This window comes from Odocoileus virginianus, chromosome 9, assembly GCF_023699985.2.
Source record: "Odocoileus virginianus isolate 20LAN1187 ecotype Illinois chromosome 9, Ovbor_1.2, whole genome shotgun sequence".
NCBI lineage: Eukaryota > Metazoa > Chordata > Mammalia > Artiodactyla > Cervidae > Odocoileus > Odocoileus virginianus.
In genome coordinates, this window is record NC_069682.1 from 60,644,672 (window position 1) to 60,670,269 (window position 25,598).

At 42.9% G+C, this 25,598-nt stretch overlaps 1 protein-coding gene, 1 non-coding gene and 1 pseudogene across 3 annotated transcripts in view; 2 read left to right on the forward strand and 1 right to left on the reverse strand.

The window, feature by feature from the left end:
- The window catches only part of CNBD2 (cyclic nucleotide binding domain containing 2), a 64,346-nt gene extending 47,222 nt beyond the window's left edge, over window positions 1–17,124 (forward strand). For both annotated transcript variants that reach the window (XM_070472580.1, XM_020894078.2), the window contains 4 exons: window positions 1,087–1,264; window positions 2,087–2,207; window positions 8,560–8,723; window positions 16,781–17,124. In XM_070472580.1, coding sequence (XP_070328681.1) covers window positions 1,087–1,264; window positions 2,087–2,207; window positions 8,560–8,723; window positions 16,781–17,099 — 782 coding nt within the window. In that variant the 3' untranslated portion in view covers window positions 17,100–17,124. The remainder of the gene's footprint in view (window positions 1–1,086; window positions 1,265–2,086; window positions 2,208–8,559; window positions 8,724–16,780) is intronic.
- Window positions 4,150–4,222, forward strand: TRNAG-UCC (transfer RNA glycine (anticodon UCC)). The gene has a single exon. It is a non-coding gene; the product is annotated as a tRNA-Gly (tRNA).
- On the reverse strand, window positions 13,170–14,778 carry LOC110137589 (spermine synthase pseudogene; annotated as a pseudogene).
- Window positions 17,125–25,598: the final 8,474 nt, after the last annotated feature.

Below are 25,598 nucleotides of genomic sequence, written 5' to 3' on the forward strand. Positions count from 1 at the left end.
GTAGTTCAGTGAGTTTTATCAAATCTACATCTGTTGTAACCACCACAACCAAGTTATAGAACATTTCTATCACGCCTAAAAGTTCCCTTGTGCCCCTTCCGAGTCAATCTCTATCCTTCACCCCTGGCCCTGGGCAACCACTTACCTGTCTTCTGTCACTGTAGGTTCCCTTTGTCTTTCCTAGGGCTTCATGTAAATGGAATTATATAGTATGTGCTTTTTAGTGTCTGGCTCCATTCACTCAGCATAGCATTTCTGAGTGGTATTCTCTTGGAAATATTTTTAATAATTCTCACAGAGGGCCTGTTATGGTGCAGGCACTGTGCTAGGCATAGCACATGCTCAGGGTTTTATGGCTGGTCATTTATTTATCTTTTATTGCTACCCCTACCCCCAGTCCCAGTTTGAAAAACCAGATAAATGTGATCTGTTAATGGAAAGACACGAGCTTTGAATTAGAAACACCTGAGTTCAAATTCAAGCTTTGGCCCTTTGAGCTTAGTCACTCAGTCGTGTCCAACTGTTTGTGATGCCTTGGACTGTAGTCCGCCAGACTCCTCTGTCCATGGAATTCTCCCGGCAAGAATACTGGACTGGGTTGCCATGCCCTCCTCCAGAGGATCTTCCCAACCCAGGGATCAAACCCAGGTCTCCCGTATTGCAAGCGGATTCTTTACCGTCTGAGCCACCAGCCAAGCCCAAGAACACTGGAGTGGGCAGCCTGTCCCTTCCCCAGGGGATCGTCCTGACTCAGGAATTGAACCAGGGTTTCCTGCATTGCAGGCGGATTCTTTACCTGGAAGCCCTTCGGCCCTTTCCTGGCTGTTAAACTCTGCTTCTCATTTTCTCTCTTAAATCAGGCTAATGACATTCGACTGGATGTAATGGTTGTAAAGCTCTAGCTCAGGGCCCAGCCCAGAGGGAAAATATGCAGAGACCACAATATTTTTCTTTTCTATTTTTCTTAATGCTCCCATGCATCAGACTCACCACACAGAAGACTATGATACACCTCCAAACACCACCAGTATAATCCTCATGTATGGAAAGAGTCATTAATGTGTTTTCCTGTGCTTTCTCTAACAGATTTGTCTCCTATGGAGAGATTTAAGGAATTCCAGATCAGGTCATATCCTGTACAGGATTTTAGTTTTCTGAAGCTTTTTCATCTCCAGAAAGCCCAGGAGCAAGAAGGATCCAGCTTCAGTAGGAAGATTAAAACCTCAGGAAATACTCTCCCAAAGACCTTCAGCTCAAAAATCAAGTAAGCTTTACCCTTGACAGATTGGAGGGTTCAGAGTCTGGTTTGAAAGGGGGTATAACTTAAAGGGCAGACTGTCAGGTATGCTGGGGGGTAAGCAGAGGTAACAATCACAACCTTCCCCCGAAGGTTGGGGTGTGTGTAGAAGGCTGCCTAGGGGGACTTCCCTGGTGGTCCAGTGGTTAAGACTTTGCCTTCCAATACAGGTGGTATGGATTTGATCCCTCGTTGGGGAGCCAAAATCCCATATGCCTTGTGGCCAGAAAACCAGTATAAAACAGAAGCAATATTGTAACGAATTCAAATTCAAAGAAGACTTAAAAATGAAGGCAGCTGAGAGAGGTCCTGGGTTTGATATTGGGCTCTACTTTCTCCACCTCCAACTCACAGGGCCTCATCAGGCAGGCAGCTGCTTCCTTTCTCAGGGAGCCCATCTGAAGGGGCTGCGTACATTTTTTGGTGGTGACTTTCTGTCTGTGTATCACTCAGCCTTTTTGAATCTGAGCTTTTTCATAGAAGTTTACTCATCTAAGGGAGTCAGTAGATAAGTGCTTTACAGTCAGTCCAATCGAGATTTGAACCTGGATTGGCCACTTGTTTTATGGACTAGACAAAAAGTTTGATGAAATTCTCCTCTCCCAAGTCTCTGCCCTGTTAAACCTCTACAGTTCCTGACAGTGTCTCCCAGGGTTTGATTTTCTGTGTTCTCACCACCTGGGAGAAGGGAGGGGTGATCTTAACATGCAGGAGAGTGAGGGCTGATTACTGAGGGCGTCAAGAGCTGTGTTACAAGCGAGTTCTCTTTAACAAGCTGTCAAATTTCAGGTCCAGGTGTACTCATTTGATCGAATGTCCCATGATCCAAACCAAGTATGGTGATCTCCCCAAGGAAGCTGCGGTGGGGGCCTACATGAAGATCCAAACTTTGGAGCAAGGAGAGATCTTGGTAAGTGTGCAGAGAGCCTTGTTCACAATACAGTGTGTGACGTAATGGGCTGAGGGTGCTAGGTAATGAGAGTTAAGGTTTAAAAACAGCCTTTTCTGGATTTGGTGATATTAAGGGATATTATTGACTTTTTAAGATGTGGTAATGTATTGTGGTTATTTTTTTTAAAGGTCTTTATATTTAAGGGATACATATCCAAATATTTATAGATAAAATTATTTGACATCTGGGCCTTGCTTTAAAATAATCCAGGAAGAAGGCAAGGGTGTCCCTTCTCACTACTCTTATTCAGTGTTGTTTTGGAAGTCCTAGCCAGTGCATTAAGAAAAGGAAGTTAAACAAATACAGATTGGGAAGGAAAAAATATAGCTTTCTTTGTTTGCAGGTGACATGATTGTCAATATAGGCAATTCAAGAGAATTAAAAAATGAAACAAAATAACAAAAAAAAGAAGAAATAAAACAAATAGAACAAATAAAACCTCCTGAGCTGGTAAATGATTATAGCAAGGTCACAGGGTATAAAGCAACAAATAGTTGTAATTTGAAATAAAAAATGCAGTGCCATTTACAATAGCACCAAAAAATGAAATACTTAGGTATAAATATGACAAAATATGTTCAGAAACTATATGCAGAAAACTGTATGACTATAATTAAAGAATTCAAAGAAGATTTAAATAAATATAGAAATATTCTATATTTGTGGATTCGAAGATTCAGTATCATTAACATGTCAGTTTGTCCCCACTTGATGTATAGATTCAGTGAAATCCCAATCAAAATCCCAGTAAGTTATTTTGTGGATATTGACAAACTGATGCTAAAATTTATATGGAAAGGTAAATAAATATAAACAAACTGACAAATCCATACAGTGACTTGTTATTTGGCAATAAAGAGAAATTAGCAAACTATGAAAAGAAGTGGCAAAGTTAAATGAATATTTCTCTTTTTTTTTGGCTGCAGTTTGTGCCTTGAGAGATCTTAGTTCCCCAACCAGGGATTGACCTTGGCCCCAGCAGTGAAAGTGCCAAATCTTAGCCACTGGACCACCAGGGAATTCCCTTGGAATATTTCTAAGGGAAAGAAATCAATAGGAAAAGATGCACTGCAACTAAAACATAGCTGCTGCTCACTGCAACTAGAGAAAGCCGGCACGTAGGAATTCCATTAGGAATACCCAGCCCAGCCAAAAATAAATAAAATTAACAAAATCTGTAAGTACAAACTGATATAATGCATACATATGAATAAATTAATAAACAGGGAAAAGACACAAATCGCACATGCAGAATTCCAAATAATTTATGTAGATATGCTGCCCTCACTGCTCCTTAGGCATGGACAGCACATAGTGACTTCCTTCCAAAGAGTACAGTATAGAAAGGAGGAAGAAAATTTTACAGAGGGAAAACTACTGAAAGCAAATGCTTCCTGAGTCAGGTGATCAAGGCCAACATCAGCAGTAATAAATCATGTTGATAGTATGTCCCTTATTTATGAGATAATAAATATGGGATGTGATGTGATGACAATGGTGTACTACAGTCCTCTTCCCAATAACCTATAACCCCCATCTAATGATGAGAAAAAATCAGTCAGATTCTAATAGTGGGGCAACCCAAGACCTACCTGACTGGAACTCCTCAAAATTGTCCAGATCATCATAAACAAGGTAAGTCCGAGAAACTGCCACATCCAAGAGGAACCTCAAGGGACATGACAATTAAGTGTATTGTGTCCTGGAGAGGAGTGTGGAACAGAAAAAGGAAATCTACATAACTCATTGACTTCAGTTACTGATGTGTATCCATCATGGTTCATTAACTGCAACAAAACTATTACACAATGTGAGATCTTAACTGGGAAACTGGTTAAGATGTATCATCTTCTCAGTTTTGCTGTAAGTCTAAAATGGTTCTAAAGATTATCCAGGGACTTCCCTGGTGGTCCAGTGGTTAAAACTCTGTGCTTCCAATGCAGGGGACGCAGGTTCGATCCCTGGTCAGGGAACTAAGATCCCACATACTGTGCTGTGCTGTGTGTGCTCAGTCGTGTCCAACTCTCTGCCACCTCGTGGACTGTGGCCCGCCAGGCTCCTCTATCCATGGAATTCCCCAGGCAAGAATATTGGAGTGGGTTGCCATTTCCTACTCCAGGGGATCTTCCTGACCCAGGGATTGAACCCCCATCTCCTGGTTTGGCAGGTGGATTCTCTAGCACCGAGCCACCTGGGAAGCTCTAATTACCACTTGCTACTCGGCCAGGGAAAAAAAAAAATCCAATAGTGGAGGGGAATGTATGGGTAAACAAGTTTGACCCTGAACTCTGACTGTTGTGGGAGCTAGATGCTAGAAGACGGATGCCGGAGCTGGGAGGCTGGGTGAGCAGCTCAGGGAGGGCGTGAGGCCTCTTGTGAGTAGCCATGTGCCTCGGTCTTCCTGGGGGTGGGGGCACGTCTTCTGATGTGCGGTCAGCCGTTGTCACCATGAGTCCCCGGGGTCCTCTTCACACCCCTTCACCCCATGTTGTGCTGATCTCCTGGCGCTCGTGCTCTCTGCACTGTGTGCCTTGGGAGGCAGGGAGGCCAGCCCAGCACTGTCCGGAGCCCCAGGCTCTGGCCCAGCCCTTAGTCAGTGCTGAGTGACTAGTTTGGAGCTTTTCCGCAGCTCTTCCTTTTGCTCAGTAAAACTCTGTCTCCTGCAGCTTTTAATGAGTTCTTCCCAGCACCCGCTGCACCCTACCCACCCCCCCCAAGAACAAACAGAAATCAGTTTCCTTGCCACATGATGGCCTCTTAGAATTTAAAGAATGCTGTTTTGTTTTTCTGTTCAACATTTATGGAGCCAGGCAGCATGCCAATGCCCCGTTAATTATTTTCTTATTGAGGGAAAACATTCCTCCATTCCTGCAGTGTTCATGTGATGTGGTTTCCAGCCCTCTCGCTTCGCCTCCCTGCAGTTTCAGAGTCTCCGGGCGAGGTGCTCGGGACTGAACACAGGCTGCCTGAGGCTGGGCACCTGCCGTGAACGCACCTTGTGCCGGCCCAGGGAGGAGCTGGGAGGCCAAGCACCCTGGGTGAATGGAGGCAGAAGGGCATTGCTTACTGTGGTAGAGGGCATGTGGGAAGCTGTGGAAAGTGGAACAAGAGGGACTTTAGACTTGATTCCAAGCTTTAGACTTGATTCCATGGACTGGAGGTAGGAGGGGATGGTTTCAGGATGATTCAAGTGCATCACATATATTGTGCACTTTATTTCTGTAATTGTTAGATCAGCATCACCTCATATCATCAGACATTACATCCTGGAGGTTGAGAACCCCTGCTCTAGACAATCCTAGAAGGCTCTGAGTGGGGCCTCAGAGCAAGGCCTTCATTCCCCACACATTGGAAGGTGAAACCTTAATTGCTGTACCACCAGGGAAGTCCTGCAGGTATTTCTTGAGCATTTATCAAGCTCCAAACATGGCCCAAGGTTCCAGTGTGGGCAAGTAAACTGATGTCATTCTTGCCCTCATGGGGCTTATGATCTAGTCTGGGGACAGACAGTACAGATAAAGCAGCAAATATACAGAAGGTTTTAAGTTGCTATTGAGAACAGAACAGAAAGCTGGATTGAGGGGGGAGGTGGTCTTAAATGGAGTGGTCAGGGAAGGTTGCTCTAAGACAGTGATGTTTAAGCTGAGACCTGAATGACAAAACAAATGAGCTGTGGACAGCCTGGGAGGGAGAGTGTTCTAGAAAGAGAAAGCAGGTCGAGCCTGAGGTGGGAAGGAGCTTGGCATGTGGAGGGAACTGGAAGGGAGGCAGTGTGGCTGAAACAGAGTAAACAAGGTGAGACCTCACGAGGGTGAGGCAGCCAAAGCCTCAGTGGCCACAGTGAAGAGTTTTATTTTATCCTGGGACCTTTGGGAAGCTGTTTGAGGACCTGACTCTGGCTGGAAAGTGTAGGATGGACTGGAGGTGAATAACAGTGCCTGCTGCTGGGCTGCCCTTAGTGAGGTCCTGGGCAGGTTGATAGGTTCAAATCCCACTCTATCACTTTCTGCCTTGTCACCTTTGGCAAACTAGTTAACGTCTTTGTGGCTCAGTTTCCTTGAAGTGTAGCAGCTAAAAGCATGGACTCTGGGGACTTCTCTGGTGGTCCAGTGGTTAAGACTCTGTGCTTCCACTGCAGGGGGCACAGGTTTGATCCCTGGTCAGGGAACTAAGATCCCACATGCCCCATGGTACAGCCAAAATAAATAAATAAATAGATAAATAAATAAATGCATGGACTCTAAAGACAGACCCACCTGAATTCAAATCCTAGCTTTATTGCTTCCATGCTGTGTGATGTTGGACATGTTTCTTAACCTCAGCAGCATCCTCTGTGAAATGATGATAATAAAAGAACTTACCTCGTGGGGTTCTAGTGAGGATTACGTGCGTTAACACACACCAGAGCTACAAGAGCGCCTGGGATTTAGTGACTGCTCATTAAACATGAATTGGTGCTATCATCACCATCACCACCATCACTGCCATCATTATCATCAGCATCACCCTTACTGTAATTATTAGATACGTGACTTTTGACGAGTGAATTTCCTTTGCCCAACCTCATTTTCCACATCTAAGGCTGATAATCCCTATATGCCAGAGTGGTCAAAATTAATTTAGGTCTCAGTACAATGAGGGCCTTTCACTTTGAAATGCCTATGATATGCTGTGTGTGCTCAGTTATGTCTGACTCTTTGCGGCCCTATGGACCGTAGCCCACCAGCCTCCTCTGTCCCTGGGATTTCCCAGGCAAGAATACTGGAATGGGTTGCATTTCCTTCTCCAGCGGATCTTCCCAGCCCAGGGATCGAACCTGTGTCTCTTGTGTCTCCTGCATTGTCAGGCGGATTCTTTACCACTGAGCCACCTGGGAAGCCCAAAATTTTTGGTTGCCTCACACAGCTTGTGGGCTTTTAGTTCCCCAACCAGGGATCAAAGAGCTTGGAGTCCTAACCGTTGAATTTGAATTATCACCTTTCCATAAATTATTGTTTCTGTGTGTGCAGAGAGTGTGTCCTGGGGTCTTTAATTTACTGAGCTCACTAGGCAGGATGTGGGTCTCATGCCACCACTGTTTTATTGTTTTGGGGCGCATCGCGTGCTCCTGTCACATGGTTTTGTTGCTAAGCAAACCTTCTTTCTAGCGTGATCGCTGACTCAGGGGTCTTCATACCTTTTCCTTTACTTATGATCCTTTAGTGGGATTAACTATTTAATCACCTACTTTGTCCCTTTACTCTGTCCCTATCAACATGACAAGTAAACATGTGGATCTTCCTTCTGAAGCCTGCATTTTCCCCGATCCCGCTTGGCTTGCCTAGAGCAGACCTCTTGGTTTATGGCTGATGTCCTCTTAAGCCCAAGACAGCTGGGCATTGCAAGCCCTGGACCACTAACCTCTCTCCTCCTTGCCAGAATCTTAATAGCTGAGAGGCTGACTGAGCACTGGACTGGGACTTCAGCAGCCAGGACCCTAGTCCCAGCTTTGCCCCATCTCAAAGTATCCCCTTACAAAGGGGAAATACAGTCCCTGTAAAGCAAGCAGATGGGCTTGCTGACCTCCATCTCCCTTTCAGATATGATGGAGTAGGAATCCACACCAGAGAGCCCAGGGAGCAATGGGAGCTGCACAGTAGCCGCCAGTGGCCCCAGAGCCTGTGCGGGACAGAAAGAACTAAGGCTCTGGGGACACATGCTGTGAACAAAGCCCTGGAGGGAAGGGTCGGGGAGGGCGTGGTGGCTGTAGAAAAGGGAAGATCTAGGAGGACGAGCTATTTGTCATCGTCCTAAGGAAGAGAAAACGGGCTGATCTGGCACAAAGAAGAGTTGAGATTGGACACCAGGGAAAGCTGGTAAAATGCTGCTACCTGGCAAGCGACTGTGTGAGTACAAATCCTTTTTTAAAAATGTATTTATTTAGCTATGTCAGGTCTTAGTTGCGGCATTTCATTGCTTCACGAGGGATGTCCCTTGGCATGTGGGATCTTAGTTCCAAGACCAGGGATCGAACCTGCATTCCCCTCTTTGCAAGGTGGATTCTTAACCACTGGACACCAGGGAAGTCCCACAAGCGTGATTCTTGCAGAGCCTGCTGCCTGGAGGTAGGTCTATGGACACAGTGCTCGGAGGGTTCTTTGAGGACTTTGATGTCATTGGCAAAGAGAGCCCTGGACTTCCCCCTATCACTTGCTGAATGACCCCAGATGGATTCAAGTCCTGTTTGGGGCCTTGCTTTTCCAATTCGGAAAATGTGCTTGTAGAATGGATGGTCTCTGAGGTTGAACTTTCTGGGGCTTCTTTTCTCTAGGGCCTTCACCAGATCCTCCTCCCGGAGAGCCAACATGACACGCGGCCCTTGATCCTTGTGAGCCTGGGAGCTGAGGTGATACGGGTCAGGAAAGAAAAATTTTGTGAACTGCTTGACAGTAATACAATAGAAAAATTGTCAAAGTTCAGTATCAAGTACCCCAGGTCAGTGCTAGAAAAGTGTGTGCATTCCGCCAGATCAAATGAACAATTTTTTACCTCTTATTTTAGTAAAAGAAAAAAAGTGATAATATCTAGTTCTGACAAGGGTAGAATGAAACTGGTAATTGCTGATACCCTCTAAATTGACTCAATCCTTTTGATAATAATTTTAGATAATAATGTTTCAAGGGCCCAAAACTGTTTCTACCCTTTGAAGCAATGGTCTACCTGTGAATTTATCTCTATATAACTAAATTATAGGGAAAGATACTAAGATGTTTGTAGCTGCCATGCTCATAATAGAAAAACAACCACCCCTATCCACACGTGTCATACCAAGGGGCCAGTTTAGAAAACAGTGGTACATTCCCTTAATAGTAACTTTTTTGAAGAAGCAAAAGTAAAATGAGTGATAAAATGCTACATGAAAAGGACAGGGTACAAAGTTGTATATATACTATGACTAGAGCCTTTGTAGAACACTAACATGAGAAAAATCTAGAAGGAAAATGAGCAAAAATGATAATTCTGCAGTATTGCCCAATTTGTAATGGTCATTCTTTCTGGAAGACAGGACTTAAAGGGACTTTCTGGTTATAGTTATATATTCCTCTGATGTTTGTTTTTGCAGTGAGTATATGTTTCTTTTTTTTACATTTCTTTTATAATAAGGGGAAAAATTATATACTTTTTAAAGTTGTTGTCAGGGTAGTAACATTCCAAGTGGGTTTTCCCCTTTATTCTCAATGTTTGGTAATGATGATATATGTATTTTATAATTAAAAAATATTTATCTTAAAAGATTTAATAAAAAGTTTTCTATTTATATTTCCCTAGTTTCCAAATTTTCCATAAAAGTGAATAATTTTATACTGTGAAAAAAACCCCACTATTTTTTACGTAAAAACTAATTTATTGCCTGATCACTGGTCACAGAACTGTTTTGATCTTACACTGTTATTACTAAAGAGTGTTTGAGTGTATAGTCCCTAGAACATATATGTGATATGAGTGACAATATTTATTTTTTATCTATTATATCTATATTATATCTTCTGTGTGTTGTATATCTCCTATACCTTATAAATATGCAAACATAGATCTTTAAAAAGAATAAGACAGAATTCCCTGGTGGTCCAGTAGTTAGAACCTTGTGCTTTCACTGCTGAGGGCACAGGCTTGATCCCTGGTCAGGAAACTAAGATCCTGCAAGCTGCATGATGAGGCTGAAAATTTAAATTAAAAAAAAAAAGCCAAAGATAAATATAGATGAAATCATACTGTTTTCTTCACACAGCCCAGTGGATCTCATTCACCTCCCCAGGTGACATCCCCAGCCCCTCCCGGAACCCCAGCCTAGACTCTCGCAGCCACCCTAGCCTTGGTCCCCCGCCTCCGTCTTCTCCGTGCTGGACCACTTCTGCATACTGTGCTTTCGTGCTGGGCTGTGCTTAGTCTCAGTCACATCCGACTCTTTACGACCCCGTGAACTGTGGCCTTCCAGGCTCCTCTGGCCATGGGGATTCTCCGGGCAAGAATACTGGAGTGTGCTGGGATCTTCCCAACCCAAGGGTCAAACCCAGGTCTCACGCACTGCAGGCATAGATTCTGTACCATCTGAGCCACCAGGGAAGCCCAGGAACACTGGTGTGGGTAGCCTGTCCCTTCTCCAGGGGATATTCCCGACCCAGGGGAATCAAACCGAGGTGTCCTGCATTACAGGCAGATTCTTTGCCGGCTGAGCTTACCAGGAAGCCTGCACTGTGCTTTTTTTAAAACTCAAATCTGGCCATGTTAAACTCCTGTTTAAAGCCTTTCAGTGGTACCTCACTGCCTATAGGATACAGTGCAGATTCAGTGCCATGTAAACAGCGCTTCATAGTCTGACCCTTCAACTCCCTGTAGCACTCCTGCTGTCTCTAACCCACTCTGGCAATCCAGGCAGATTGCCTCCTAGACCATTGCCTTTGCCAATGTAGGCCCTTCTGCCTGCAACGCCATCCCTCAATCCTGCCTCTGCTTCTCATTCTTTAAGATTCATCTCCTCCAGAAAGCTGGGCTAGGTACCCCTTTCTGTTCACCCATAGTCCTACAGCTCTCACAGTGGCCACACCATGCTGTATTACAACTGTTTAGAGCTTTGTAGTTTGTTTGTTTTTCTTTAATGTGGACCATTATTAAACTCCTTATTGAATTTTTTTACAATGCAAGACATGTAGGCTCTTTCTCCCTGACCAAGGACCGAACCTGCACCCCCTGCATTGGAAGGTGAACTCTTAACCATTGGACTGCTAGGGAAGTCCTTAGAACTGTGTAGTTTTTGCACAGTTCTTTCCCCACCACTTGATTAATTTCCTCCTGAAGACAGGGTTTGGCCTTTATCCACCTCTCACCTCTAGCACCTCTACAGTACTTGGCACGAGATAGGTACTTGATAAACGTTAGTGAATGAATGAGGCCCACTCACTGTGGAAAATGAAAAAGGCTGAACATTTTCAGAAGGTGAAGACCGAAAGTGTTTGCATTACTCCAACAATCCCAATTAGCATTTTATGTATATCCTTTCAGTATTTTTTTTACTACATGGATATGTGCCAAATATGCATTTATCATTCAGTCACACAAACTTTCATAAGAGAAACCATACAGATATGATTTTGCATCCTCCCCGCCTTTTTCTTTTCTTGTGGTGGTGATGTGATCAGACATGGTTTTGTAAGCAGTTGTGGTGATTCCTGTGGTTGAGAAAGAGGTGAAGGCAAGCAGATCTGTAGAGTTACTTCAACCGTATCTAATGAGCACAGGAAAGAATTTGACATGGGATCTGTATGACCTTGGACAAGTCACTTCCCCTCCTCTAGGCATCAGACTCCACTGCAAAATGAAACAATTAGAGTAGAACAGTTTTCCCAAATTATGGAACATCTTCTCAGAAGGCTTACAAGATGATTTTAGGTGGTACACAGATTATGAACAGTTACATATTTATTCAAATATGAGTTAGAAAAATAGGACTAGTTCCCTAAACCCTTGATTAGACAATCTTGTTGCTTTTGAACCAAGCCAAAGTAAGTATTTAAGTAAAAGAAATTTAGTGGAATTAAGAAAAGCATTAATAAAAGAACAGGTGATAATGTAGCTGTGATCCAGATTGGGGGCAGTTTTTACATGTATATGCATGGCTGAGTTCCTTTGCTGTTCACCTGAAACCACCACCACATGGTTAATCAGCTGTACCCCAACACAAAATAAAAAGTTTTAAAAGAAAAAGAAAAATGGGGGCAGTTTTGCAGGAAAAAAAAAAATTGGGAAACACTGATGGTTTCTTGCAGTTCAGCAATGCCCCAGTTCTCTGATTTCTGTGGCCTATCAACGCAGAAAATAGCTATTTAGAGCCACCTCCTCAGAAAAGGATTTAAGGGGGAAAGAAAGGATTTAAGGAGGAGAGAAAGGGTTTAAGGAGCCTTAGCTTCTCACAGAGCGTCTGGTACACGACGGGTGTCAGCCAACATTGGTTGAATTGGAATTCAGAGGAGGTTTGCGTAGACTTGAGGATGGCAGATGCTGGGGCCCTCAGCGTCTGTGCTGCATAGTCAGCACTCTGCTGCAGTCGTCTGCAATGCTGACAGACAGAGTTCTGGCTTATTCGTTAATTGTCAAACTCATGGTTTTCTCGACTGCTAAAGCAGGCAGAAAATATATCCATTATCTAGCTCAAATCCCCCATGTTTTATTTATTTTTTATTTTTTTTTTATTTTTTATTTTTTTTATTTGTTGGAGGCTAATTATTTACAACATTGCAGTGGTTTTTGTCATACATTGAAATGAATTAGCCATGGATTTACATGTATTCCCCATCCCAGTCCCCCCTCCCACCTCCCTCTCCACCCCATCCCTCTGGGTCTTCCCAGTGCACCAGGCCTGAGCACTTGTCCCATGCATCCAACCTGGGCTGGTGATCTGTTTCACCCTAGATATCCCCCATGTTTTAATTGAGGACTGTGAGGCCCAGGAAAGGGGGATGTGACATGCTGAAGATTGCCCAGTCTGTGGGTGAGACACCTGTCCCATGGATGCTATGGGCTAGATTATCTGAAGCCTGTCCCCCTACAGACACAAGGAGCACATGTAGAATATGAACAGCTGAGTTCTCAGGAAAAAAGGGAACCCTCTCAAGGGCCCAAGTGAAGAACAACCTAAAACCAAAGCACCGCGTGTGATCTAGTGCTGGGTGGCCAGGCGGATGTGGCGTGGGGGTAGTAACTGAGGGCGCCATGGGCTGAAATGTGGCATCCTGCAAGGGCAGGTGACGGTTGCAATTCCAGTGAGGCAGAGGGTGGAACTGGAACCCCTGCATGAAGTGGAGGGCTTTAGAAGAGCTGCCCCTTTTAGTGAAAGACTAGACTAGAATCAACGTGACCATCCGCATCAGGAGGTGATGTAGAATCTTTTTTTTTTTCTCATTTGTAATTTTAATCGAAGCATTGCTATTCATTTTTAAAGTCTTTCCTCATAAGCACCAAATCTGTATCAATTTGGGGGGGAAAGAAACTCCATGAAGAACTCCCCTCCAGAAGAAAACAATGATATGCACTCCTCCAAATGACCAAATTCAAAGTCTACCAAAATGAAAACAAAACAAAACAAGCCCACACAGAAAAACAGAAACAAAAACAAAAATCACATTCTAGGGGTTCAGTGCATTTAGCAGCCTTCACTGTGCTGTCTAATCATCCTAGGTCATCAAAATATACATTTTTTCCATTTGACTTTTAAATTAAAATAATTAAAAAGAGGAAACGTGAAGGAATTCACAATCAATTGCCTGACTTGTTTCGATTTCACGCACAGCATAGAAAGGTCAGGAAGGCTATTTGCAGCACACGTGACTCGGGGACACTGATTTTCAAGGTTTAGCTTTCTTCCAAACAGTGTAAAATACCCACAATTCCAAGTACGAAGGGACACAGACGATCTCCTTCGAGAATTCCACAGGACAATACAGGCGCCCCAGCTGTTCTTCATAGAGTGACAGGGCTTCTGTCAAATTGACACAGTTTCCCTGTGTAAAATATTTCCCATCCTGTTTCAGTACTTTCATTGAGAGGTCAAGAATCAGTCTGAGAAACTCCTAAGTGGAATCTTCTTCTGGAGATGTGGAGATTGGAACAGCTGTCAAATCATTAATCACATAATCAAACTCTCTCCCTTCTTTGGCGTACCTCTTCAGTACTGGAATACAGTCTTCTATTAGAACCTGATAGTCTCCTTTAAGATTGTCTAAGACATCACCACACGTTTTTCGCATGTATTTCTTACATCCGTCAATCACCATTTGGTCAATCTCTACCATAGTCACCATCTTTGGTTTCAGTTTGACTATTTCACATAATATGCCCCCATCTCCACCTCCCAGAATCAGTACATCTTTGCCACTGTAATCTTCTTTGCCACTGCCCATGATGGCCCGGGTATACGCCAAATCACTTTCCGCCAAATTAACATCCCCACTGAGGATGAGAATATTCCCAAATTGCTTTGAGTGTAAAATTTTAATGTTCTGGTAAGGTGAGTCTTCATCATACACCACTTTATCTATGTCGTACTCAACCAGGCGGCCATCCGCAGTGGGCCAGTATCTGTCGATGGCCCCTCCTCAAACTATGGGTGGTAATCGCTTTACCTGCTCAATACTGTCCTGACTCAATTCTTTCATTCTTTCTTCTACTTTGTTCAAAAGACTATCGACTTCTTTGCCTTGTGCATCGCCGTCGTAACTCTGAAGATCCATCAACACCAATCCATGCGGGTAAATTCTCAAATTGGCAAAGCTGCCATTTTTGTTTATGTACGTCGCCAAATAGCCATGGTCCTGCCAGGTATGCACTGACTCCGTCATCCCCTGCTCCTGGAAAATGGACTGGAGGCCTTTCAGAATGGTCTCACCATCAGCTTTGGCGCCGAGCATGAAGTCGAGGGTGCTGTGCCGTGCTGTTGCCATAGTGAGGCGAAGCCCTGGGCCATGCCTTGCGGAGACAGCTGCGAGACTGGGGGGGCCGCGCAGTGTGTCAGGCTGCGGCCGGCGGGGAGTGCGCCGCGCCAGGGAGGCCGACGTGATGTAGAATCTTAACTGTCAACTTTTACTCTGGAACAACATCAAATAGATCTTCTAAGAATTTGTGATCACATGCTTGCCCTCTCTTAAGTTTTGGTGAGTTCCTTAACCTCATCGAGCCTTAGTTTCCACGTTTGTGAAATGAGGTGGTCATGAGGATCTGATGAGTTAACAAGTATAAAGTGCCTGGTGCATGGTGAGTGCTAAGCAGGGTTAGATATTGTTATTTATTATGTAAGAAGTCAGGAGTTAATGGGGCTCTTTAGGTAAAGACTCCCCAGTGGTATGCTGGGGAACATTCAACAAGCAGCTCTTTGGGAGGTGGGAGGTCTCCTGACTGGAAGTGTTGGCCAGTTTCTATTACACATACTCCTCCCATGGCCAATTTTGAGCTACCAACTCAGCATGGAGTTGCTCTCGTGAGCTGGTAGGAGCTGACACTGACACTGCTGAGACCTAAGGTCTCAGGACTAACTTGTAGCCCATGCTGACCTCTAGATTTTGTATTAAGTTGATCTCTGTGAATCAAAGTTGCTTTTGTCCTCCTGGTCAATGCAATTTTCTGAAAGAATGCTCTAATGTGTTAGTGATTTACCAAGCTTGCCTCCTTAGGTGAGAGTACAGCTGAGGCAGTGAAAGTCAAACAGGCTTTCCCTTGCTGTGGTCTCAGGAGGAAATAAGCCAGTGAGTCCTGAGGCCATCCACCATTGCCCACCTCTTTCCTTACCCTCATGTGCTATGACGGAGAGGGGCAGAGTAGACTCAGGGCACCAAGACCAGCCAGGGCAGCTACCAGTTGACTTTCTATGTCTAAAGATTTGCCCGATCTGGACATTTCCCATGAATGGAACCACGTAGTAGTTTGGTAGGAAAACCCGAATGAACTTTTTGGCCAACCCAGCACATGTGACTGGCTTCTTAGCATAGTGTTTTCAAGGTTCATTCATGTTGTAGCCAGTTTTGGTCTGGCCAAAAATTCATTCGGGAATTTTTCCATACAATGTTATAGAGAAACCCAAAATTTTGGCCAACCTAATATCAGTATATCATTCCTTTTTATTGTCAAATAATATTGCAGCACATGGACATATTATACTTTATTTCTCCATTCATCAATCAATGGACATTTGGGTTGTTTCTACTTTTTGGCTATTTTGAATAAGGCTGCTAGGAGCATTCTTGTGCAAGTTTTTATGTGGGCATATGTTTTCATTTCTCTCGGGTATATACCAAGGAGTGGAATTGCTGGGTTGTAAGTTAACTGTTTAACCTTTTGAAGAACTGCTCGGCTATAGTTCCAAGTAGCTGCGTCATTTTCTATTCCTGTCAGCAATGTATTGGAACCCTCATTGCAATATCTCCACTTCTCCATTGACACTAATAATTATTTGTCTCTTTAATTGTCATAATCCCAGTGGGCATAAGTGGTATCTTGTATGGCGTTGGCTTATATTTCCCTGATGGCTAATGATCACAGGTATAATTTAAAATGTTCAATAGCCACATTGTAAGAAATAAAAAGAGAGGGGTGAAATTAATTTTAAGAATACATTTTATTGAATGTAGTATATCTAAAATATCATTTTAGCATGTAATCAACATAAAAATGACTGAGATACTCTGCATTCTTTTTTTGGTGTTAAGTCTTTGAAATCTGGTGTGTATTTTATACTCAGAGCACATCTCTAGTTCAGATTAATCACACTTTTCAGGTACTCAGTGGCCACCTGTGGGTCATGGCCACTGCATGGAGTAGTGCAGGTCTAGGGGATGAAAGCGTGGAAAGGTAGAGGAGGCCGATAGAAGGGTCTGGGCAAGGGTGCAGAGGAGGGACAGGGCTCAGGGTGTTTAGGGACTGGAGGAGTGGCAGGAGGCAGGACTGGAGGGGCAGGGGGACAGGGAGGCTCTGGGGTGGGAGCCCCAACACCTGTTCCTTACCTTCAGCGATGAAGAGCTGTGCCAGAAGTTCCTCAAGGAGAACAACTGGAATATCTTCCGGAAGGACCTGGTGCGGCTGCTGGTAGAGCCTCGCTGGCGTCCCCCGTTCACTCCGATCCAGTCCAAGAAGAAAGGGACCTACAACCCCAGAATTGTGACGCTGGATCTGTATAGCTTAGACAAGAAGACGAAACGTCATCACCCCATCTTTATGGCACCCCAGAAATACCTTCCCCCATTGAGGATTGTCCAAGCCATTATAGCACCCCGGTACAAAATCCAGGAGCTCCTGCCTCAGTATAAGAATGCAGGGGTCCTCATGTAGAATCAATAAAAGATGTTGGGTTGACCACCATGTTTCCTGAATAACCGCCATGGGAGTTGTGGGGCTTACAGTGGGAGGCCCTGGGGGCGACCTATGGGTCTGGAGAGGTTTTAGGGGGTGCTTTCTCCCTTGACACTTGTGGGGCTGAGTAGGGGATGGTCAGGAGGCTGGGTGTGCAGGGGTTAATCACTGGGGGTGGCCTCAGGGTGAGAGGGTCTTATGACATGGATGGGAGGCACAGAGGCAAGACAGGGTTGTGAACTCAAATGTCTTGCAAGCCCAGACAGGTTGTCTGAAGGAGGGTAGGGGACTTCCTTGGTGGTGCTTCCACTGCAGGGGGCCTGGGTTTGATCCCAGGTCAGGGAACTAAGATCCATAGAGCATTCGTTCTATGGCAACCATCTTGCTAAAGCATTTGACTGGAGTCTTGTGACTTGGGCTAAGATCCTTGGTCTGCTCCCTAATGGTGGTTGAGGATTAAAAGAAGTGGTACAAGTCTGGCAGGGTAGAGGATTTTATTCACCAAGACCCCTGGAGCCAACAGGGAAGCTGAGATGGTAGGCTATGCGGTGCGGCTAAGATTAAAGGACAGATAGATACATACAGAAGGCCTGGGGAGGTCATGGGGAATGGTGCGGACTGGTGTGCGCATTCCCCATGCCGGTGGAGCAGCCTCTCAGTAGCTCCAATCAGTTGATGTCATACCAAGAAATAATGTGGATGCAATACGGCTAAGCTTTAGATTTTTTTCAGGAAAACCCAGAAACCCAATGTTTTAGATGATTCCAGTTGTTGTTCAGTCGCTAAGTCATGTTCCATAAGACGCCGTGGACTGCAGCATGCCAGACTCCTCTGTCCTCCACTGTCTCCCGGAGTTTGCTCAAACTCATGTCCACTGAGTTGGTGATGCTATCTAACCATCTCATCCTCTGCCGCCCACCCCCCCACTTCTACTGGTTTTCAAATGTGAGCAGTGAATTCAAATTGTTCTTGAAATACTGTGTTAGGCAAACAAAACACACACGTAGGCTGTGTTGGGCCCACAGGCTGCCAGTCTGCCAATAGCTCATCGAGCAGCTCTGTCTGACAGGGTGTTGCCGGAGCCTGGAGTGAGGCGTGACCGCGGGGGCAGATACAAGGAGCCCGAGACAGATGGGCAGCATGACAGGAGCTGGCATCCTGGGAGAAGGATGAGGAGTCAGCAGCCTGAGAGGGAGGGCGCAGACCAGAGATAGGGAGGTGCTCGGTGGGACTTAAGGAGGGCTCCTTGGTGCCTCTGACAGGGCCCGGAAGCCACTAGTCACTGGTCTGGGCTGGCTTTCCTTGTTGGTAGTGCTGGGCCTAGAACTCAGGGTTCCTGTCTCTCTCCAGCCTTGGTACCACAGACCCAGGACCTAGTCATCTCTCTCCTTCAGGAAACCCCATGGTTTAGCTTTGAGAGCCCTGAGGGGCCTGGAAGAGGCCATGGCAGCACAAGAGCCCAGCCTGGGAGAAGGCAGAAGCCCTCCCCCACCCAGTACCCACCCACCCACCTACACCACCCCTGCAAGGAGCAGACTCTGAGGAACACCCAGACACTGAACTCTGGAGAGCCTGCTTCTGCTTGTCTCACGGGATCCCGGTAAGCTCCTTGAGTCCATCACCTGCAGCCTGGTTCCCCAGTGGCAAAATGAGCATGTTGGACAAGATGGATGGTTTTCACCAGTGAGTGAGAGGTGAGTGGAGTTTGAAAAGCATACTCGATACTATAATTTTGTGTGTTGAATTTAAAAGAAAACTGTTCTCGGGTTACACAGCAAAGAAGGAGGAGTAGGTGAACTTCCCTGGTGGTCCAGTGGCTAAGACTCCGTACTCCCAATGCAAGGGACCTGGGTTCCATCCCTGACCAGGGAACTAGATCCCACATGCCACAACTAACAGTTTGCATGGCGCAACTAAAGATCCCATGTGCCACAACCAAGACCTGCCGGAGTGTTGCCCTAGTGGTCTTGGATCGAGCGACGAGAATGAAGACAGAACACGAAATCTGGTGCAGTGAGTCAGGGGACCTGCAGCCTCTATTGGACTGAGGTTCAGAGTCCACCCTGAGTCCAACTTTTATTCCTAATTGCAGACTACAAAACTTTCTTTGATCTGTCTTTCCCAGGACACAACATTGACATAGTCCAGATCTTGTTTTTATCCTAGGCTGTTCCCTTCTGGGATAGTCTCAGGAACAATCAGCAAGTTCATAGGCAGTGTTCATACCTAACGCCGACCCTGTGTCCCAGGGTCTATGCTTTCATGATCCCAGTCATACTCCCTTCTGGGTCTGGCCTTGGGGTTTGTAACATGGCTTTGATTCTAAGAAAAACATGAAAAATAATCACCAATGTGGTTTCTTAATATATGCTGTTTTTCTAAGTGCTATTCCTGTGAAATTTCTCAAGGCTGTGAAAGTACATTATTAGGAATTCCCACTATATCCTCCCCTTCTCATTTTTGGAGAAGTAGATATGCTGTCTGAGCAACATTTTTCTTCATCAGTTCTCAGATGGTTTCTCTCGTGCATCTGAGGACTAGACACAAAACAGTTAAAAATATACATCCTGATATTATAGTACCAAGTAATACTCCTCCTAAAGTTTTAATTCACATCATGGGGTTAAGTTTATGTAAGCTTTCCTCAACTTCTTTAAATAAATCAGTTTCTGAGAGTAATTGTAAGTGAACACTCTGCATATTAGAAATAGTAGCCTGTAATTGGGAAATATCTAAGGATAGATTATTATGAATGTGTCCTCTCAAATGTTTAGATAATTGATCCCAAGTATATGCACTTTGATTATACTTATGAGGTGTGACACAAAATGAAGAGATACTTCAATCACACTTAAGATGAATCTGTAATTTTAAATTTTGCACTTTGTCCCCTAGTAGGAGAACTGAATTTTCGAAATCAGTCAAACGGTCATTATTTTCTCAGTCTCTGTGGGTTTGACTTCCCCAGGCAGAACTTGCATTTTGGTGTTACTACTGTACAAAGGTAGTCGCTTGTATAGTTTGATGCGGTGCCACCCTGGCTACTGCTGCAGTTGTGGCTTTTAGCAATAATTCCCACAATAGCTGTTATAAGGAGTCCAATAAACCTTTTGGAACGTTGCAGTACTTTCTTTATAACCTTTAAAAGAGCATGTATTTCAGGGGAGCCTTCCCAAGGTCTGGTTTGATTTACTGGAAGCCATATTCGCAATCTCCTTTTTAATATAACAAATGAGGGATTCGAATTATCAAGTGAAGAATTTCAGCAAGTATATAATTTGAAATCCTGGTGAGAAAGTTTTTGTACACTTTCATTGGTAGAAATTGTTCCTTTCAAGAGCACATAAGGATCTCTCACACAGCCTGAATGTAAAATGTCCAGTTTGTACTGATATTAAATGTCAATGAATAATTAATTTTATCAGTATAATTCCATCCCAAATTTGGAATTTTTTAAGACTTAGTCAATCTCCAAATCTCTCTTTGCCCTCTTTCTTGATCCAGTTGTGGGAAGGGGGGTGACATGCCACTACCATGCCATATAATTGGATGATCTGAATGAGTGGTAATATTAGTATGGTCAAAGACTTTGTGCACCAGCCAACGCAGCCCTTTGTGAGGATTGCAGGACTGATTTTGATGAGAGCAATAAGAGACTGCATACCCCTTAGAGGACCAGTCCCATACAATTCCATAGGAACCATTAATCAAAATTACTCTCTCAGTCCTGTGGCAATTATCCCACTGAATACAATCTTGTTTTTTAGATCTTGAATACAATCTTGTTATTCAGAACAGCTTGCGATGTTCACATAAAGGTCTGTCTGATTTGGTGTCATTATTGGGTTTTGAGTAGTTATAAGCAAAACTCATACCAGAGAGAAAATATAGTTGAACCTTAATATAGTTATGATTTAAAGAATTAGTGGACAGCCAGGCTTGCATAGATAATTTAAGACATCCTGTATCTGGTCCTACACAAAATGGTGAGGATTCATACCGATAAGTAACACTGAAGGAGTCACTTTCTCTTTTTAAACAAGAGGAAGGCGTGTATCTTCAGGTCCTGGTATCCAGGAAGAATCATTAACATAAACGGGGATCATAGAATCCCCCCAGTCAATGGGTTTTAGTAATGAGGGTTTAGGTATATATGCCCAATAAGTATAATTCTTTGCTTCTGCCAAAGCCAGGGGTGTACTCACTGTGATGGTTATCAGGGCAAACATAACCATGATGAGGTTGTCTGGAGTCGACTGGTTGTTTCTGCTCAGGTTTACTCTATGAGCTGGAATCCACACAGGTTCTAGACCTTCTCCTGGGGAGATACAAGCAAACCCTCTTTGCCATGTAATTAACTTTCCAGGCGACCAAGCATTTGTTAGTAGATCTTGCCACCAAATCACAGTCTTAGTTGTGTTTGTGGATGTAGCCTGAAAATGTCACTCAGCTATAGTTTCCATAGTTTGTGTAGAAATATTCAAAAATTGAGAGTGAATAAAGTTTTACTCTATATTCTTTACTGTCCTATGGCATTTCCCCCTTTTTGTTTTTGGGTTATATGTTTAAGTGATTGATTAGCCCTCTCCATTATGGCCTATCTTTATGGGTTATAGGGAATGTCAGTAGAATGTTTTATAGATCAAATTTTAAGAAATTGTTGGAATGTTCTACTGGTATAAGCAGGGCTGTTATCAGTTTTTATAGTTTTTGGTAGTTTTGTAACAGCAAAAGAAGCATATAAATGTCTTTGTATATGTTTTGTAGTCTCATTGTAGTTTCACTGGAGTGAGCAGTGGCCTATGTAAATAGAGAGAATGTATCAATAGTCATATGTACATAAGAGAGTTTACCAAAGGAAGATATATGAGTTACATCCATTATAACTGTGGATTTTATATGGAACTCTATATCATCATTATATCAGTAGATCAGTCACACATTTGATAATGTAAGGGATAACATTTCTTGAAATAGGCAATAAAGAAAGCAATATAGTTAGCAGTAATAGTAAAATCATAAGTAAGAATTTAAGTCAAGAACTTTTATTAGGTATAGCCCAGTGGCATCTTTAAGTCATCTGACAGTTTGTTAAATGACTATAGCTTGTTGTTAATTTCCTGACTGTAGATCCTGAGCATCTGATCTTTATTTCAAGACTGGTTACTGAGATAAGTTTTAGAAACAAAGAGTGTCTTTTCAATGAAGGACCTTTTTAATTTAATTTAACGAAGCCTCTTAGCAATGTAACATAACCATAAGGAATTATCTAAGAAGTGAGTTTTAGTAAATACAGATCTTAATTAACAAAACTAGAAATCAAGATTCAGTGAAACATTAGATGTCATAGGCCTGACATCAGTTGGGTGGATATTTCTTTTTGAGCTCCCCAGTATACTCTTGAGATTTCTGTATATGTCTGGAGACAGTTTTTTTTTTTTTTTTTTTTTTTTACCTTGATGAGGCTGTTCAGAACCCAAATGTTTCTAATTTTTGGAGCAATGAAGCAGAGAGAAAAGAAAAATGTTTTAATTTTATCCACAGGTGTAAATCACTAAATTGTTTTAAACCATCAGTGACTTGAGGAGAAGAGCTTTTTTATATCTGAAAACAAAGATTAGAAGCCAATAATATGTCAGAAAAAAAGTCATGAAAATTGTAGTCATACTTAGCAGTCTGTTCAATCTCATGTAACCAATCCCTTTGTTTTGTGGTCCTTGCCTGACGACCGAGGATGGCAGTAAAAACGATAGTCTCCAAGAAGTTTGTGAAGTTTTTTGTCAATGTCTCTACGACCTGTCCAGCAAAGTGGGTGTCCCAATTGCTGGAGATCGCATAAAATGTTTTTAACCAATTTTTTCATTGTGAGATATTAACCCTACAGCCAGGAAAGGTTTTATCGTATCAAATAAAAGTGAGGTTTGTCAGGGAGCCGGGAAAAGCCAAGCAGCTGTCTTGGACTTCCATAGCCCCGACTGTTTGGCTTATAGCCATTATTGATCCATTTTAAATTTCCTGATGAGGGGTTAATTTTGTAGAAGCAGTATGAGCTTTGTCTGTGTGTGTCATAGTCTCCATATAGCATTGTGAAATAACATTCATTTTATCAAAGTAATGAAAGATTTTAAAAGCAAGTATGAATCACTTAAAGACAAAGAAATTTATATAATCTGTTATCAAAAGCCATATTCCAAGAAGACTGACTTTTTTTTTTAAACAGGAAGAGCAAATCAATTCCAGATTGATACCAGCTTATATTCATTGTGAAGCAATAGTTATTCATTTAGTCAAAGTAACAGTAAAAGATTTCAAAGGCAGTTTAGTGTCTTAAGAAACTTGTATCAAAGTAATCCTGAGAAAGAAGAATGGAACTGGAGGAATCAATCTGCCTGACTTCAGACTATACTACAAAGCCACAGTCATCAAGACAGTATGGTACTGGCACAAAGACAGAAATATAGATCAATGGAACAGAATAGAAAGCCCAGAGATAAATCCACGAACCTATGGTCACCTTATCTTCGACAAAGGAGGCAAGGATATACAATGGAAAAAAGACAACCTCTTTAACAAGTGGTGCTGGGAAAACTGGTCAACCACCTGTAAAAGAATGAAACTAGAACACTTTCTAACACCATACACAAAAATAAACTCAAAATGGATTAAAGATCTAAATGTAAGATCAGAAACTATCAAACTCCTAGAGGAGAACATAGGCAAAACACTCTCCGACATAAATCACAGCAGGATCCTCTATGACCCACATCCCAGAATTTTAGAAATAAAAGCAAAAATAAACAAATGGGACCTAATGAAACTTAAAAGCTTTTGCACAACAAAGGAAACTATAAGCAAGGTGAAAAGACAGCCCTCAGATTGGGAGAAAATAATAGCAAACGAAGCAACAGACAAAGGATTAACCTCAAAAATATACAAGCAACTCCTGCAGCTCAACTCCAGAAAAAGAAATGACCCAATCAAAAAATGGGCCAAAGAACTAAGCAGACATTTCTCCAAGGAAGACATACAGATGGCTAACAAACACATGAAAAGATGCTCAACATCACTCATTATCAGAGAAATGCAAATCAAAACCACAATGAGGTACCATTACACACCAGTCAGGATGGCTGCTATCCAAAAGTCTACAAGCAATAAATGCTGGAGAGGGTGTGGAGAAAAGGGAACCCTCTTACACTGTTGGTGGGAATGCAAATTAGTACAGCCACTATGGAAAACAGTGTGGAGATTTCTTAAAAAGCTGGAAATAGAACTGCCATATGACCCAGCAATCCCACTTCTGGACATACACACCGAGGAAACCAGATCTGAAAGAGACACGTGCACCCCAATGTTCATCGCAGCACTGTTTATAATAGCCAGGACATGGAAGCAACCTAGATGCCCATCAGCAGACGAATAGATGAGGAAGCTGTGGTACATATACACCATGGAATATTACTCAGCCATTAAAAAGAATTCATTTGAATCAGTTCTAATGAGATAGATGAAACTGGAGCCCATTATACAGAGCGAAGTAAGCCAGAAAGATAAAGACCATTACAGTATACTAACATATATATATGGAATTTAGAAAGATGGTAACGATAACCCTATATGCAAAACAGAAAAAGAGACTCAGATGTATAGAACAGACTTGTGGACTCTGGGAGAAGGCGAGGGTGGGATGTTTCAAGAGAACAACATCGAAACATGTATATTATCTAGGGTGAAACAGATCACCAGCCCAGGTTGGGTGCATGAGACAAGTGCTCGGGCCTGGTGCACTGGGAAGACCCAGAGGGATCGGGTGGAGAGGGAGGTGGGAGGGGGGACCGGGATGGGGAATACATGTAAATCCATGGCTAATTCATTTCAATGTATGACAAAAACCACTGCAATGATGTAAAGTAATTAGCCTCCAACTAATAAAAATAAATGAAAAAAAAAAAAAAAAGAAACTTGTATCATGCACAAAACTCTCTTCCACTTGCCACAACCCTTTTTTACATTTCTGTATTCATCACTCTGTTTGCCCATTCAGAGAACAGTCATTTGTAAGTTCAAATGTATTTCCTTTTTCCTTAATAGAATGTAATTCCATTCCTTATACCTTTTTATTAAAAACATACATCTTACTTCTCTTTAACAGCCATGAACTCTTGTATATTAGCACTTTATAGATCAGTGAACATAAATACCAGTTTTAATTTTTAAAAACTATTTGCTTTTTTTTAAAATAGAGAACATCTCAGGATGGCACCAAACATATTTATTAAGAGTCCAAAATCTCTTTAGTTTTTCTGTAAGAGGAAGTTACTGTTTAGTAACTAATATTTTAAGATCTTATTTTGTTTGGAAATGACCTAGCTATTTAATAAACTTTTATCATTTAGTTTAGTACAACCCTAGAAATTTAATTTACCCCAATCCTCAGAGATTATTTTAGGTAGACATTTCTAAAATATAATTGTTTTT